Raw genomic sequence first — 15,871 nt, 5'->3', positions numbered from 1 at the left:
TGATGACATAATGATTTGCCTTTTTCCAGATACTGCTGAAAAAGTCTCCACCTTCTGAACTAGATTTTCACATCCCTTCTCTGTCTCTCTATCTATCTATCTATCTCTGCATCTGTCTCTTTCTTAAAGCTCTGCTGTCACCTGGAATGCCCCAAAATACCGACAGGCCATTAAAATGATAAAGTGGAAACCTTTTCGGTGGAAAAAAGATAGGGACTCTGTTTCTTTAGCTATTGTTATAGAGCTGCCATTCTTTATCCATCTGATGTCGCCTTTTGGGGACCGCAAAATTCTTGCCATGACACAACAGGCTTTTCGAGGATGGGAAGTTTGCACCCCTCTCCCCACATGAACCAACCCAGACACTGCAATCATCATCTGAGACATTTCTTCCATGAGAGGCCAAGAGGGCTCTTTCTCTGTGGTGGCTCTCCCCTTGTGGAATGCTCTCCCCAGGATGGATGGGTGGGGATCAGGGAACTCTCTTTTTACTGTATCCCAATTACTAGGGAGTAGTAGACAGCAGAAAACAAGAAATAATCCTATCCCTGCTAAAGGCCCAAAAGAGGTATCAGACAAGCTTGTTCCTAATTTAGGTATCAATTTTCCTCCCAAAAGAAAGGTGATATCTGTCCTATAATTCCTGCTTTTTCATCCTAAATGGGTGAAAGCAGACTGCAAAGAGACAATTGAAAGCTTTCCCTTCAATTTTCAATTAGCTGCAGTTTAGCATTATGCCTGAACTATGGTTGAACTTAGCTATGGTTTTTGAAAGGAGCCACCTTAATAAACAAAAGTTTGAAGTTAGTTTCTTTCAGTAAACCAGTGCTTTTTTCTATAAAAATTGTTTAGGGGTACTCTTATTTTCCTACTCATACTGAAATACTGCCCCTCGATGAGGCAAAACATAGATTCACAAAATGTTTAGGGGTATGTGTACCCCTCCATACCCCCAGAAAGAAGCACTGCATTAAATCATAGGTTAATTTCAGTTTTTGACATAACACTAAACCTTAGCTAGTGAATAATGGAATCAAAATCTGGAGGAAAAGGGAAACACATGAGCCCTGAGGCTCTTGGCACATTCTTCTAATGAAAAGCCAAAGTTTAACATTTTATCTGACTGATCTAGTGGCACCCAAGGAAACCAAGACTGAGCAGGGATTGCTATCCATGCCAATGGATTCAACATAAATACAGCACCACTCTGAATATAATAAATTTAATGTAGCCAGGTTCTTATGTAACTGTGGAAAAATAAAACACTAAGAACTTTTTCAAGCACTTTACTTTAAGGAAAGCAGGGAAACAAAATTATTCTGATTACCAGTATGCTTACTGTAAATCATATACAAGCTAAGTTGTAGATGGCCAGGAAACATTGAATGTACACATTGATTGTGAGCCTTGCATTTTGACTGCTTTGGCCTGGTTTTCAGAAAAGAATTGCCATGTGTAAAACACAGTTAACTGCTATGTTTCTCAAGGGGCAGAAACATACTAAATTTGAAGCTGCGAATGTTCCTTGCCAAAGGAACATCTACCCCTCTTCCCAGTATTCCCAGCTCTCTCTAGTGGCATAATGGAAAGCATCCTGTCCCCATACAGCAATATGGTTTCTGTCATAATTCTTTGTTGTAATTTCTGAGACTTACCAGGAGCAGTAACACATCCAGCCAGTTCCAGGCATCTCTAAAATAGTCCTTTTTCTGTTTCTTTAATTTTAAAACTTCTTGGATGGTGAAAGTGAAGATGAAAAGACAAAAAATGACTTCACAAGAGGCCAGGAAATAATCGTAATAGCTGACGTATCTGAGAAGCTTTACAGAGTGGAACTGCCAGGAGGGGATTGCACCACCTGTTGCAGGAAATTCCACAATGAGCCTGTGAAATGAAAGTAAAGGAGGATGCTATCCAGTAACACATAAGACTGATTCCAAACTGCAAAGCTCACCTGGGGTAATTTCAAAGGCCCCTGAACTATTATTACCTCTCGATCAGTTGCAGCTAACTTCTGGCTTGGGGGGCTGATGTAGTCCCCTAAGCAAGTTTTTCTGGCCCCCAAGACCCCACAAATTTTGGTAGTGGTGGCAAAGGAATAAAAAATATAAACAGGCATGAACTGCAGTGGGCCAAGAGATTTAAACCCCTCGGCCCAGTCCAGTGCCCTATTGAAGATGCATATCACACCCTTCCACTTCATTTGATGAGCAGGGAAGGTGCAATAACTCCATTCCTCAGTAGATCAGTAAGGGCTCTGTACCTATGTGAGCGTGCACACATGCATTCTGTGCTTGTGTGAGTATAGCATGCGCATACCCACTTTTGGTCACAATCACCACTAGCATGCACCTAGAGAACTGTCTAAGGATGTAAGTAGCTACTGAACCAAGAAAAGCCAACCACTTCTGCTCTAGATATAATGAGGGTTTTGTTTCTTGACAAGTTTTAACATGTTTCGGTTTTGTGGATCCAAAAAAAAGCTGCTGCTCTATAGCATTCAGTCAAGATTTCAAACTCTGGCATCAGTGGAACTTTTAGGAAATGAAATGAGATACAGTCCATGCAGTGGCGGCACCCTAGATTTAATGCCTGAAAAGGCAAAGCAAAAGTCAAGGGCTAGAAGAGTTTGTATGCTAAACCAGCAGCAACTGGAAGGAGTGGAAAGAAGAAGGATTTGATTTGCGTAGTAGATGTACCACAATTTTAAGTAGCCTGCACAGGGTGAGATTCGTCCATTCAGCAACAGAGTAGAACATGCCATTATTACTTTATCAACAGGACTGGTAATGCGATTACTTTATCTTGAAAACTGAATTTTAAGAACAGCAAACAGAAGAGCTCACCTGACCACACAGAAGAGGTTTACATTGGCATTATACATTGAAAAGTCAATGAAGATAACCCTTGTTCCTCTGGTGATCCAGTTATGTTTCTTGAGGAAAGCAAGTTTTGCTGCACTTTCTGCCTTTGACTTGGGCAAGGTGAACATAAATCCTCCACTACTGTATAGCCCAATAAGGCCCCAATGCCATGGGGAGAGTGATTTAGAAGTGGAATAATGCCACCTGTAGGAAAGAAGGGAATTGAGGCACTTCAGTTTACAGAAAGCACCCCCCCCCATTTACTCCCCAAGGATTTATTCAATCACTCTTAGCTTTCCAGTGCCTTTTTAACAGAAATACTTAATTGAACACTGCACACCTGCTATTCACGGTGGAAACAAAAATCTCATTCGTACCAGTTTTCTCCCACCCCCATCTAGATCATCTAGATCAGGGCAAGGGGGGTGAAGGGTTAAAGTTCCCCTTCTCACCAGGCTCCCAATCCAGATAGTTCCATCCCCTATCCCATCCTGCTATTTACTTTTAAAAATTCAATCACATGAATGCAAAATTCCATGGATGACATCTTGTCTACTTTGGTATACAGCCTTAATTCTTTTTTTGTGGGCTGTGTATATAGTACAAAGCACATTCTCAAAGAATTCTGGACACTGTAGTTTGTTAAGAGTTGCTAGAAATTGTAACTCTGTGAGGGGTAAGCTGCAGAATTCCTTGAAGGAAACAATGTGCTTGAATGTGGTTTAAAAGTACAGGTAAAGGCATAACTTCAGTTGTACATACAGGCAGTGCACCAAGATGGTATGGTCAAGAAGCGTGGAAGGGCTGTGTTGGGAAATGTAAGCTGTGTAGAGGCTTGCCATTTCCCATAACAGCCTGTTGGGCTAACTGCACATATGGCTTTGAATGTGTGGCAGGGGATGCAGAGCAATAATATTGTGTTGAACCCTATAGTCATCCCACAGTGCACAGGGAATATACCGTGTTGTTAAATATATAAATACCTCACATATCAATTTATATGCCTGAAACGGGTGGCAACCTAAGACAATACCAAAACAATTTTACAAATAATATCAACAAAGGTGCTTTAGCAAACATTTTAAAAACATAAAACAAATATCTATTATCTGGGGTAATTTAAAATAAATATTCAGACACTGGGGCGACATTCAACAAAGTTTTACTCAAAGTAGACCCACTGAAATTAATGAACATTACTAAGTTAGGTCCATTAATTTCAATGCATCTACTCTGAGTAAAACCAAACAATGTTTACCAGTATTGGAATAAACCAGTCTATGAAAACATGGTTCAAAGTTTGTTTCAGATCTTAAGTTGGTTCCAGCCCTGGTAACGATACTTTCCTGACTTTGATGTAACTGAAAATCATGATTAATAAACCCTAGGAGTCTTCAGTCCCGGTACACTGAGAAGCAAGGGACTCACATAGACCTAATTTTCTTGTGAGTGCAGCTGGCAGATTAGTTTCCATACATTCCCCTTTTTTCAATCTTAATAGGCAATTAATCGCTATTCTGTTGGTTGCTATCCACACCAATAGGTGGAAGTTGATGGAATGTATCTGTAATTTTGTTTTCTCCTTCCTCTCAGTCACTCCTCCCTCACCATCTACGGCTCGTTTCCATTCTAGACATACATGCAGTTATTTCTGTATCTGCACACGCATACCTTCCTCTTAAAAAGACAAAACAAAACCGCAAGAAGAACATACAAAGAAGCATAACTAGTATGTTTCACCATGGGCAAAATGGTGGGTTGTAGGTGGGGGAATGACACTAGCGCACACACCAAAAAATCAATCTGATGTGGCTGTACTCAGGTAGGTGTCATGCATTCTCTTGCTTTCTTTTTCCTAGCCCGGAAGCTTTAACACTAATATGGTACCACTGAAACAATTATATTTAAGGGATCTAGGCAGGAACCATGAAATTCTAGGTCACTGAGGCTAATGTTTGTTCCTGGACAACTTGTAGAAAGTTTAACACAACAATGTCCTTTTTTAAAAGCAAGTTGGGCCTAGTTTGGTCTCATCAATTTGCAATAGCCATGGCCATTCTTTGTGCTGGTTGGCAGGGTTTCCATAAAAGCCACACACCCCCGTTAGCGGCCATGGGGCCCCATGATCCTCCCACTCTTACTTCTTCTTACTCATGTGGCAAACAGCTGGCTAAAAGATTTAGCAGAACTCCTGATGAGCCAAATTTTATTTTTAATATAGAGGTCTCTGATATATGAACTGTGAACATGCCTTCTGCATGCAGCAATTGGTGGAAACAGTCACAGTCACATCATTGTGGCCACCAGAAGCAAAAAGGCTAGATTGTACTTGAATGAGAAGCAAACAGAAGTAGGGGACCGCATATGACAAACTATGTGCCAAAAATATGTGCTAATGTGTTCCATACCAGCAGTGACTGTAGGTGCATACTGGCTCCTTTTTACTTCAGAGTTTCCACAGAAAGGGGAAATGGACTGGCATTTTTATTATGATGTTGTGTGAACCATGCAAAAACAATGAACAACACCAATTCCACAATAAATTCCAATCTAGAAGCACTGAAGGAGGGAGGGGGTAGCACAGGCACAAGGCTCGTGCAAATATTGTCTAAACTAAGGCAGCGTTTGATTCACCCTTATACGGGACAAGCTGATGTACGTGCAAATCAGCAGGGTGCCACTACTTGAGCCCCTTGACACATATTGTTTCATTTATTTACAATACAAATGCATTAATAACAGAATTTCTCAGTGCTCCCTAAGGAAGCCAAATCCCACTATTAAACTTATTTTGCTAAAGTATGTGTACAGTATGTTCAGATACAGTCAGAAGGAGCAAGGAAAATAAAATGTCACGATACTTACTCAGAGGCATTCTTAAAGCCAAATGATTGTCTATCCTCATGTAAATACTGATATTTACCATAACATTCTTTCATAAATGCCCGGAAAGAGGGATAGATAGAACAGGTGTTGTTACGGACTTTTAGTTGTCGAATTCGAGGTACTCCTAACAGTAAATTCTCATAGTAGATAAGTGTGGTGTTTCTTTCATTGGGTGTGGAATCGTTGTTGTACGAAGTGCCCCAATCAAGGCCATCCAGAAGTGGTCCTTCTATAAACTACAATGCATGAAATAAGCAGAAAATAAACTTTTACCAGAAGAAATTCGTTTTGAATTTGAATCTGAAACTCGTTTACTTGGAATCAAATATTATTTGAAAACCCACTGTTACACCTGGGAATCTAGGAGGCACAATGGCCTTATAAAATGTTTGTTTATCTATTTTGTTTGTTTTTTACATCTTATTTGGACTACTATAAAAAACCACCAATTGATTTCACTTGGCAGATTAAGAGGTCTAGGGTCACTCCACCTATCCTGGTCAATCACAGTTAATAGTTTACTGTGAATGTGCTAATCTGAGCTGCTTTGCTCCTCCTTGCTAGAACATTGAAGAAATAAATCAAGATCCTTAGCTTACTATTATGTATGAAACCAGGTGTCAAGGTTTGTTTTGTTCAACCAAACTGTTAGACAAAATGAGGCAATCATCACAGAAAGCAAATATTGCAGGTGGCAGCACCTGCTGCCCCAACCATTTCTCCTGAGCCTTCTGGTTATTCTTCCCTGTTGAAAATCAAGAGCTGAGTGTTCCACACAGCTTCTGTACACGTAAAGGGCTTGGGGAGGGGAGTCTTTGTCCTTTGCAAAATGCCTTGGACAGCCCTTTACGTAAGCAAATAACAAATCTTGCCTACAGATCATGGTTTGTTGGAAGTGAAACAACTCATAATTCTACGTAATGTGCAAACAAGGCCAAAGGTCTTTCAATATTAATTCTTTATAATGGCACACTGAATTTCACTAAAAACACTGGTGATGGTCTAAAATACTATAAATGCAGACACCTCTTGATGTCTTCTGTTAAGGGATGTGCCTCATGCACACAGAACACATCAATAATGTTCTGTTCATGCATAGATTTATGTAAAACCAGAGGCCCTGCATTTGCACAGCAGCTGTTGGGTTGTGTTCAGCATCTTTTTGTTATCTACAGTAAACTCTAAACTATAACAAACTGTGAAACTATAACATATTACTGATTACTTAAATTGCATCTTTCTTCACAGAAATTAATGACACCAGATTCATCTCAGCACCAGACAAAAGCATTACAGACCTCAGGTGAAGGCTGTTGTAAAGCACTTTATCACGTGACATCAGCTTCAGCTAGTGCCTCAGCTGTGCCCTTATCCTGACAGGGACAGCTTAAATACTGTTGTCTATGCTCTGGTAACCTCTAGGTTAGGTAAGTTCATAAGGATGGAGCAGCACGTTATATGTAGAGCTGCCTCTGAAGACAGTTCAAAAACTTCAGCGGCCAGGCTGCTCACCGGAGCAAAACAGTTTGAGCATATTACAGCAATCCTGGTCTGACAGAACTGATTACCAATTAGTTTCCAGGCCTAATTCAAAGTACTGGTTTAGACCTATAAAGCCTTAAATGGCTCAGGTCCACAATAACTCAAGGACCGCCTCTCTCCATATGAACCTACCCAGACCCTGAAATCATTTCATCTCAGGCCCTTCTTTATGCGCCTCCTCCACAAGAGGTCTGGAGGGTGGCAACATGATAAAGGACCTTTTCCACAATGGCTCCCCATTTGTGGAATACTCTCCCCAAGGAGGTTTGGCTGGCGCCTTCATTATACATCTTTACATGCCAGGAAAAAGCGTTCCTCTTTAACCATGTCTTTGGCTAATTGACATCTAATGCCCTTTAAATGTGTTGTGGAAGGGGGATTATTGAGTTGTCTTTTTTATTATTATTATGTATTTTTATTGTAATTTTATGTTGTAAACTGCCTTGAAGGTACAGGGCAGCATATAAATTTAATAAATAATAATAATAAATGAGCATGTGGCAGCTATCCAAAAAGCAGGTGTAAGGTTTGAACACCTCTTCCCATGTAGTCACCCCATTTGCATACAACATATCACAAGGTTTTATATTACAGTGATACCTCTGGTTACGAACGCTTCAGGTTACGAGCTCTGCTAACCCGGAAGTAGCTGCTCCTGGTTGCGAACTTTGCCCCAGGATGCGAACAGAAATCGTGCGCCTTTAGCACGTGTGTGCAGCAGGAGGCCCCATTAGCGAAAGCACGCCTCAGGATAAGAACCGTTTCAGCTTAAGAATACACCTCCGGAACGAATTAAGTTCGTAACCAGAGGTACCACTGTACAGGGCTGTTGTAAGGGTTACTAAGATAGTATACATTCGTGTACACTAAGTGCTTGGAACACTTAGGAAAAGTACTACATAAAGTAATCCAAAATTGATTATAACTGCGCCAAGGTAAAATATGGTGTTAATCCTAGATAGCAACAAATTGTGATGACAGCAAGATAAAAAGTAGAGCAAGTAAGTCATATAAGTTCTGCTACCTGGCAGGACTTAATGCCAAAAAAAGTCAAGTCCCCAACTTTACTGCTACATATCTCTTGATGTATTTTCCCCAAACCCTTTTCCAGCAATCGAGGCAGTTTCTGAGGGTACCCAAACCTACTCTTAACTTTATAGTGTGAAACAGTCTAGTGGTGATAGGACAGTAGCAGATTACAGAAACCATGTGTCTACAAAAACCTGTGCCAAAAATCAGGTTTATTTTTATTATCATCAAGTTATGTTTTTCTCATTTAAAAAACAACAACCTTTACCTGCCAAAAGTCAGTAATGCTGCTCATAGACTTGAAGTCTGTACGATCATTATCTGACAGAGGGGTTTCTAGAAAGAGATCTGCCATAACTTTGTTCAGATAATACATATCTGTGCTCACCATTCCAAATGTCACTAAAAAGAAAGAAATCAGGATAAAATCCTAAGCAACAAAGAGAAATGGGAAGACACTTCATATTAGCAAACATCAAACACCTAATGTTTATTAGTAGGACCCCAAAACAAAAGTACTGGAGTCTTAGTAATAGGTCAGAAAGATCAAATAGCCAGTTATCACCTCAGTTACCGTATTTTTCTGTGTATAAGACGCCCCCATGTATTTTGGGGGACTAAATTTAAAGGAAATGAGGGGAGTGGCCCAAAGTTGTTGAGCATTTCTAAGGGTTAATTGCACGCAGTTGCTGGGGGTTGGCAAAGTGGATAGCCGCTCCCCCCACGCCACCGCGGGCAGAAACGCTCCCTAGAGCACAGACCCGCCAACCAGCTGGCTGCGCAGTTCCCCCAGCTGCTGTGAAATGCTCCCTAGAGCGCACGCTTCCGCAGCAGCATGGGGGAGAGTTGCATGTCCACCAACCAGATGGCTGGCAGGCGCACAGCTTCCCTTCCATGCTGCTGCGGGAAACGCTCTCCTCCCACAGCGGCATGAGGGAGAGCTGCGCACTCCCCAAGCAGCTGGCTGGCAGTGCGCAGCTTACCCCCCCCCCCACTATCCATGTATAGGCAGACCCCAGGTTTTTTACATAATTTTTGAGTCAAAAAAACTCATCTAATACACGTAAAAATACAGTATATGGAAAATATGCAGCTCTTGCAATGCAGTGTTCTACAGAGAATCAATGAATTGTAGAGTTGAAAGGGACCCCGAGGGTCATCTAGTCCAACCCCCTACAATGCAGGAATCTCAACTAGATCATACATGACAGATGGTCATCCTAGCTCTGCTTAAAAAACTCCAGGGAAGGAGAGTCCACTGCCTTCCAAGGGAGTCTGTTCCACGGTTGAACAGCTCTTACTATCAGGAAGTTATTCCTGGTGTTTAGTTGGAATCTCCTCTTGTAACTTCAATCCCTTGCTTCGGGTCCTAGTCTCTGGAGCAGGAGAAAACAAGCTTGCTCCATCCTCCATGTGACACCCCTTTAGATACCTGAAGATAGATAACTCCTCTAAGTCTCCTCTTTACCAGGCTAAACATACCCAATTCCCTCAACTGTTCCTCACAAGACTTAGTTTCCAGACCCTTGATCATCTTACTTCCTGACAGTAAGAGCTGTTCGACAGTGGAATTTGCTGCCAAGGAGTGTGGTGGAGTCTCCTACTTTGGAGGTCTTTAAGCAGAGGCTTGACAACCATATGTCAGGAGTGCTCTGATGGTGTTTCCTGCTTGGCAGGGGGTTGGACTCGATGGCCCTTGTGGTCTCTTCCAACTCTATGATTCTATGATTCTATGATCTTGGTGACCCTCCTCTGCATATACTCCAGCTTGTCAATATCCATCTTAGATTGTGGTGCCCTGAACTGGACACAGTACAGTGGTACCTCTATTTATGAACTTAACTTGTTCTGGAGTTCTGTTCTTAACCTGAAACTGTTCTTAACTAGAGGCGTGCTTTCACTAATGGGGCCTCTTGCTGCTGCTGCGCCGCCGGCACATGATTTCCATTCTCATCCTAGGGCAAAGTTCTCAACTCAAGGTAACTCTTCCTTGGAATTTGTTAGCGGAATTTGTAACCTGAAGCGTTTGTAACCTGAGGCGTTTGTAACTCGAGGTACCACTGTACTCCAGGTATGGTCTGACAAAGGCAGAATAGAGCGAGACTATTTTTTTCCTTGATAGGGACACTATACTTCTGCTGATGCAGCCTAGAATAGCATTAGCGCTGTTCTGTTGCTGTATCACACTATCGACTCATGTCTACTAGATCTCTATACAGTGGTACCTCGGGTTAAGAACTTCATTCGTTCTGGAGTTCTGTTCTTAACCTGAAACAGTTCTTACCCTGAAGCACCACTTTAGCTAATGGGGCCTCCTGCTACTGCCGTGCCGCCGGAGCATGATTCGTGTTCTTACCCTGAAGCAAAGTTCTTAACCCGAGGTAATATTTCTGGGTTAGCAGAGTCTGTAACCTGAAGCGTATGTAACCCGAGGTACCACTGTATCCTTTTCACATGTACTACTGGGAAGCCAGGTGTCCCCCATCTTCTATTTGTGCAGCTGGCTATTCCTGCCTAAGTGTACAGGTGGAACCTTACATTTGTCTCTAGTGAACTTCATTTTGTTAGTTTTGGCCCTGTTCTCCAATCTTTTAAGCTCATATTGAATCCTGATTCTGTCCTCAGCAGGATTGGCTACCCCTCCCAGTTTGGTATCATCTGCAAATTTGATTAGCATCCCCTCAACACTTTCATCCAAGTCATTTATAAAGATATTGAACAACAATGGGCCCACTTGTCACTTTCCCCCCCATGATGAGGAACCATTAGCTCACATCCACACCTCCATCATCGTCCTAGGCAAACAAGAGGCATTATCACACTTAAAAGACACAGTTCAAGAACAGTTCGAGTAGGTTGTGAAACTCATCCAGTGAGGACTGTAGTCTGGACAGAGTTTCCAGGGCTGGGTAGAGAAGCTTTGAGGAGCCCCTTCAGCTCCCGGGCCTAAGGTTCCCCACCCCACCCTACATTTATACCATTTTCAAGTTGCATAGGCTTGCAAACTAAGTAATTCATTATTTGCACCTCATGAAATATTTTCGGGGGGGGGGAGCAGCATTTGCATGTTAACAATCCCCTTTTCCCCATGGACTTACATATACATAGATCTGTAAGGAAAATTATGTAAATCAGTAGCTCTTGAAAGGTAGTTCTCATTTCAAGTTCTCTGCTATGAGTCAGTCGAGGTTTAATACTCCCTATAAAATATGAAGTTTTCAGAAAGAACACAAAGAAAATGTGAAAAACTAATTAAAAGTTTGCGGTATGAATGATCAAACCTAACCAAACAAAAGCACGCTTCTAAGTTGCAGAAAAATAAATATTCAATTATCTGTAGACTGTGGTAAAAGACAGATATATACTTAAATATATCAACTAGCTTCTGATAGCGCTGAATGCAAGTAAGGCTATCTATGTGCCATACATTTAAAATACACCCCCCACCCCACCCCAAACCTAGAAACTGTAGTTTACCTTGCGCAGAGCTGCAGTGCCTAGCACCCTTAAACTACAGTTCCCAGAATTATTTGAGGGGAATCGTGTACTTTAAAATGCATGGCAAACCCAGCTGCACTTCCCTAGGAGAAAGCCTCACTGAGTTAAACAGGAGCGCCTGCATGGCCTGCTTCTGAATTGCCAGTAGCATCTGCCTGGCTATTCCTGCTAGGAACCAAATGCCATTTGGTGCAATCCAACTAGTCTCTACGTACTTGTTTCCTTAAGCTCCGCATACAAAATGTATGAATTTGATTGTATGGGGAGGAAGGGTATGCGGACACCTTGTCAAGCCACGTTGCCAGCAATGGGACTGTGGGGAAATGGTTTGGGGTGGGGGGGTTGGCGTCGTCGAAGTGGTATACACGTTTTGAACAGCAGCGGCATTTCTGGTTTATTTATTTTTTTACTCCATGTCCTCAGGCCTAGCTTGGGAGGCGTCTCCTCCTCCTCCCTCTTCCAAACCTTCCATCATAAGAAGAATAAGTACTGTATTATCACTCGGCAGGGAATAGGAAGTAGTGGGAATGGCAATGTCGCCCTGAAGCGAAGGACCGGGCGGCCTGTGGCCCTGACTAGAGGCAACGTGGGGGAGAGGCCAGTCAAGGCGCTGAGCCAGCGAGCAGAGGCCTAGTTCGGCCCTCTACCCGACCGTTGGGCTCTTCCGCCCCAGCAGCCATTACTACTCACCGAAACTGCTCCGCCGCTCTAGGACGGACGAGTCCTGGGTGGACACAGCCATGGCGACTCTCGGGAGGGAGAAGAGGAGCCGCTTCCCTTCGCGGGGCGCTTGCCTCGCCCCCGCCCCGCGCCGGGTTCGAAGTAACGAACGGGCCGGCTGCCTTGGCGGGGTAGAGGCTGCTTCTCTACGCGCGACGCGCCTTCGCTTTACCGCGCCACGGTGCCTCGTCGGGCAGGCGGGCTCCCACCACAAGTTCCACCCCACAAAGATGGATTACAGCTGGGGGTGCATACATACTAATGCTAGCCCCCTTAACCCATCACTCCCGTGGGGAAATAAAGCTGCCACCCTGAGAGTAAGCCCATGGAAAAATATGAGGCATACTTCTGAGCGGGATTGCTCTGCCCTCCTCATTTAATCCACACGACAACCCTGTGAGGGACGTAAGTTAGTGACTGGCCCAAGGTCACCCAGTGAGCTTCATGCCCAAGTGGGGATTTGAACACTGGTTTTTCCCAGGTCCACTTTGGCTCTCAAATATAACATTCGGTATAAACTTCATTCTGCAGTAAAAGTAGCTCGCCAAGTGCACAGGTGGCCGAGGCTCCTTCTACCGTTTTGCATATCAGGTGCTCGGAAGTCAGCCTCATGTTGCTGAATGGGACTCGTTCCAGGAAGAAAGCATAAGTTAAGGTTACAGCCTTGGGAATTGTGTGGATTTCCAAAGTGGAGCTGGTCATATCTAAAACCAGCAGCTCCACCTGCCAAAATCCCCTCTTCTCAATATAAAATTACAGAAGCCCAAGCCTACTTTAATAATACTGTATAAAAAGAGGTCTGCTGGATCTTCTTATGGATTGAAAGCCCTGTCATTGTCCAGCATCCTGTTTTCAATAGTGGCCAACAATATCTCTGTGAGAAGGTCACAAAGTAAGACATGAACGCAACAACACATTCCACACTTGTGATTCCCAGCAACTATTATTTGACGGCATAGTATGTTTAATCAGCCTGTCTGGAAAGTTCTGAATTTGGAAGAGCTTCATCCTGCCAGTAATATTGGGAGGTTAATTGATGTGGATGTTTCAAATCATGCCATTGATCTCTAAAATATTATATTATTATCTTTATAAAGTATAATAATATGCTTTCTTGCTGATTCCTGTCTTCTCTCTGTAATTTTGGGTTTTTAAATATTCAGAAACCACTTCTTACTGAAGACAGAAATAACTTTAATAGAGCAAGTTCATAAGTAAGATCAGGTGGGAAAGGATTAGGTGTTTGAAAATATCTTCAAATGGAATGTCCCAGCATCCCTGTGAGCAGTCATAAATCAGAAATAAATATCTGAGTCACAGTATCCTACTACAATTGCCATTTCCAGCAGGGTTTTGCATACCCATGAAGTCTGAAACTAGTTTCCAACCTCATGTCAGATATTTCTTCATGCACCTGGATTCCTTAGTTGGCCCGATCTGCAATGACATATTTTTTAAAATGTGGAAATCTGCCCTATAGAAACCCAAAGCATATTTCTCTTGCCTGTATGAATTTGTGTGGAACAAAGTCACTGGACAGCATATCCATTTTGTCACCCCACCTTTTCCAAGCACATTGTTTCTGATACACATTGCTTTTGTGCTTCAGAGATTAAGATGCCTCTAGTTAGACACACAATCATAATGACTGAGGCACCCTGATACTAAACAGGTGCACACAGAACCTGCATGAACTTTTTCACTATTTTTGAATTGTCATACGTTATTTCTTGGATGTATAATCCCACTTTACACTTTTAAAACTAAAAACATACAGTATAATGTAAGTTATTACATGGTTGGGCTTTTAATGTGTAACACTGATCTTTATTGTCGCTAGTTTTAATGTATAGCTTTTTATGCTTTTTGCTAGACTCTCCTTGCTTTAAGCATTGGTTGCAAATTTTTTTAGAAATGTACTTTGTGTTTTCATGGATTATATAGCGTTATGATTATGTTGTATGCCATGCAATATACAATATATGATAAATTATTATCTATATTGAGGGACGCGGGTGGCGCTGTGGGTATTGAGGGACGCGGGTGCCGCTGTGGGTATTCAGGGACGCGGGTGGCGCTGTGACCTCAGCGCCTAGGACTTGCTGATCGCATGGTCGGCAGTTCGAATCCCCGTGGCGGGGTGCGCTCCCGTCGTTCGATCCCAGCGCCTGCCAACCTAGCAGTTCGAAAGCACCCCCGGATGCAAGTAGATAAATAGGGACTGCTTACTAGTAGGAAGGTAAACAGCGTTTCCGTGTGCTGCGCTGGCTCACCAGATGCAGCTTGTCACGCTGGCCATGTGACCCGGAAGTGTCTGCGGACAACTCCCAGCCTATAGAGTGAGATGAGCGCACAACCCTAAAGTCTGTCAAGACTGGCCCGTACGGGCAGGGGTACCTTTACCTTATATTCTATATTGAGTCTTCCTGTGCTCATGCTTATGCAGCCAAAACCACACCCAACACACGAAATACTGAGAAATATTGGCAGGTACAGACTAACCCCAAGGTATAAATACCGTAAGTACAGAAAAATTGGCAGAAAAAAACCTGTGTGGATTCCTTACCTCCACCCCACCAGGAACAAACCAACTCATTCCATTAATTCAGTGACATAGAATGTTGAGAGACTCTTGATGGGAACAGAGAAATACTGTATATAAAAACTGTAGAAAGAAGCATCTCATATCCTGCATGTCACTTCTTGGTTCGCACAAGATAGTTTTCATTGCCTCCAGGCCCAGAAGAGACCTGTCTGTGGACATCAATGGAGCAACTAAATAATTCAGTGCAGCTGTGTCCTCCACCTACAGAAACAGGAGTGAGGAGACCTAAATGGAGCAGAAAGAACCCCAACACTGCCTATGGGTATGCTCCATGGGCATAGATGGCTGACCAACGGAGGGAGGGCAGAGATGGAATGGAGCTGCAAGAACCACATTGCTGGGGCCCAATTATGAAATAGCTGCCTTTGAGAAAAGTCCTAAAAGTCTCAGCCTGTGTATCTCACAAAATTTTTCTTATTATTCATGTTAATGGTTAACTATTAGAGATATTCCACTCCAAGGAATCTATGACTCGGCAAATGGAAGGGGGATTTAAGAGCAGCTCAGCCTAGGGAGTACCTAGAACGATGCTACTTCAAGTGTTTCTTACAAACCACGTCGCACAATCCATAAAATAAAGTTTCTGAAAGCTCATGGTATTTGTAGTATTATGAGTTTGTGGGTACCAAATTCCCCTAAATTCCTGGGTCCAGTATTTTAAAATATAAGCCAGAACAAAAGGAAGCTGATGAGCCATTAGGAACGCCAAAGAGAGGATGCTCTGTGC

General features: G+C 42.7%; 1 protein-coding gene and 1 long non-coding RNA gene across 4 annotated transcripts in view; one reads left to right on the top strand and one right to left on the bottom strand.

The window, feature by feature from the left end:
- Positions 1 to 12,879, bottom strand: part of PKD2L2 (polycystin 2 like 2, transient receptor potential cation channel) — a 32,618-nt gene extending 19,739 nt beyond the window's left edge. For 2 of the 3 annotated variants that reach the window (XR_014216563.1, XM_082211608.1), the window contains exons 1-6: positions 12,510 to 12,879; positions 11,420 to 11,521; positions 8,590 to 8,723; positions 5,730 to 5,986; positions 2,847 to 3,068; positions 1,656 to 1,884 (exon numbers count right to left, since the gene is read on the bottom strand). Coding sequence is in view for 2 of the 3 variants with exons in the window: in XM_082211608.1 (XP_082067734.1) it covers positions 1,656 to 1,884; positions 2,847 to 3,068; positions 5,730 to 5,986; positions 8,590 to 8,723; positions 11,420 to 11,521; positions 12,510 to 12,561 (996 nt within the window). In the remaining variant the exon portion in view is untranslated. The remainder of the gene's footprint in view (positions 1 to 1,655; positions 1,885 to 2,846; positions 3,069 to 5,729; positions 5,987 to 8,589; positions 8,724 to 11,419; positions 11,522 to 12,509) is intronic. The other variant, XM_082211609.1, reaches the window with a different exon arrangement.
- LOC309525946 lies at positions 11,984 to 15,552 on the top strand. The gene is made up of 2 exons (XR_014216598.1): positions 11,984 to 12,062; positions 15,277 to 15,552. It is a non-coding gene; the product is annotated as an uncharacterized lncRNA (long non-coding RNA).
- The last annotated feature ends 319 nt before the right edge of the window (positions 15,553 to 15,871 follow it).

Source organism: Podarcis vaucheri (genome assembly GCF_965113315.1).
Source record: "Podarcis vaucheri genome assembly, chromosome: 2".
In the NCBI taxonomy this organism is placed as follows: Eukaryota; Metazoa; Chordata; class Lepidosauria; order Squamata; family Lacertidae; genus Podarcis; species Podarcis vaucheri.
This window is presented reverse-complemented; position numbering and strand designations above follow the sequence as displayed.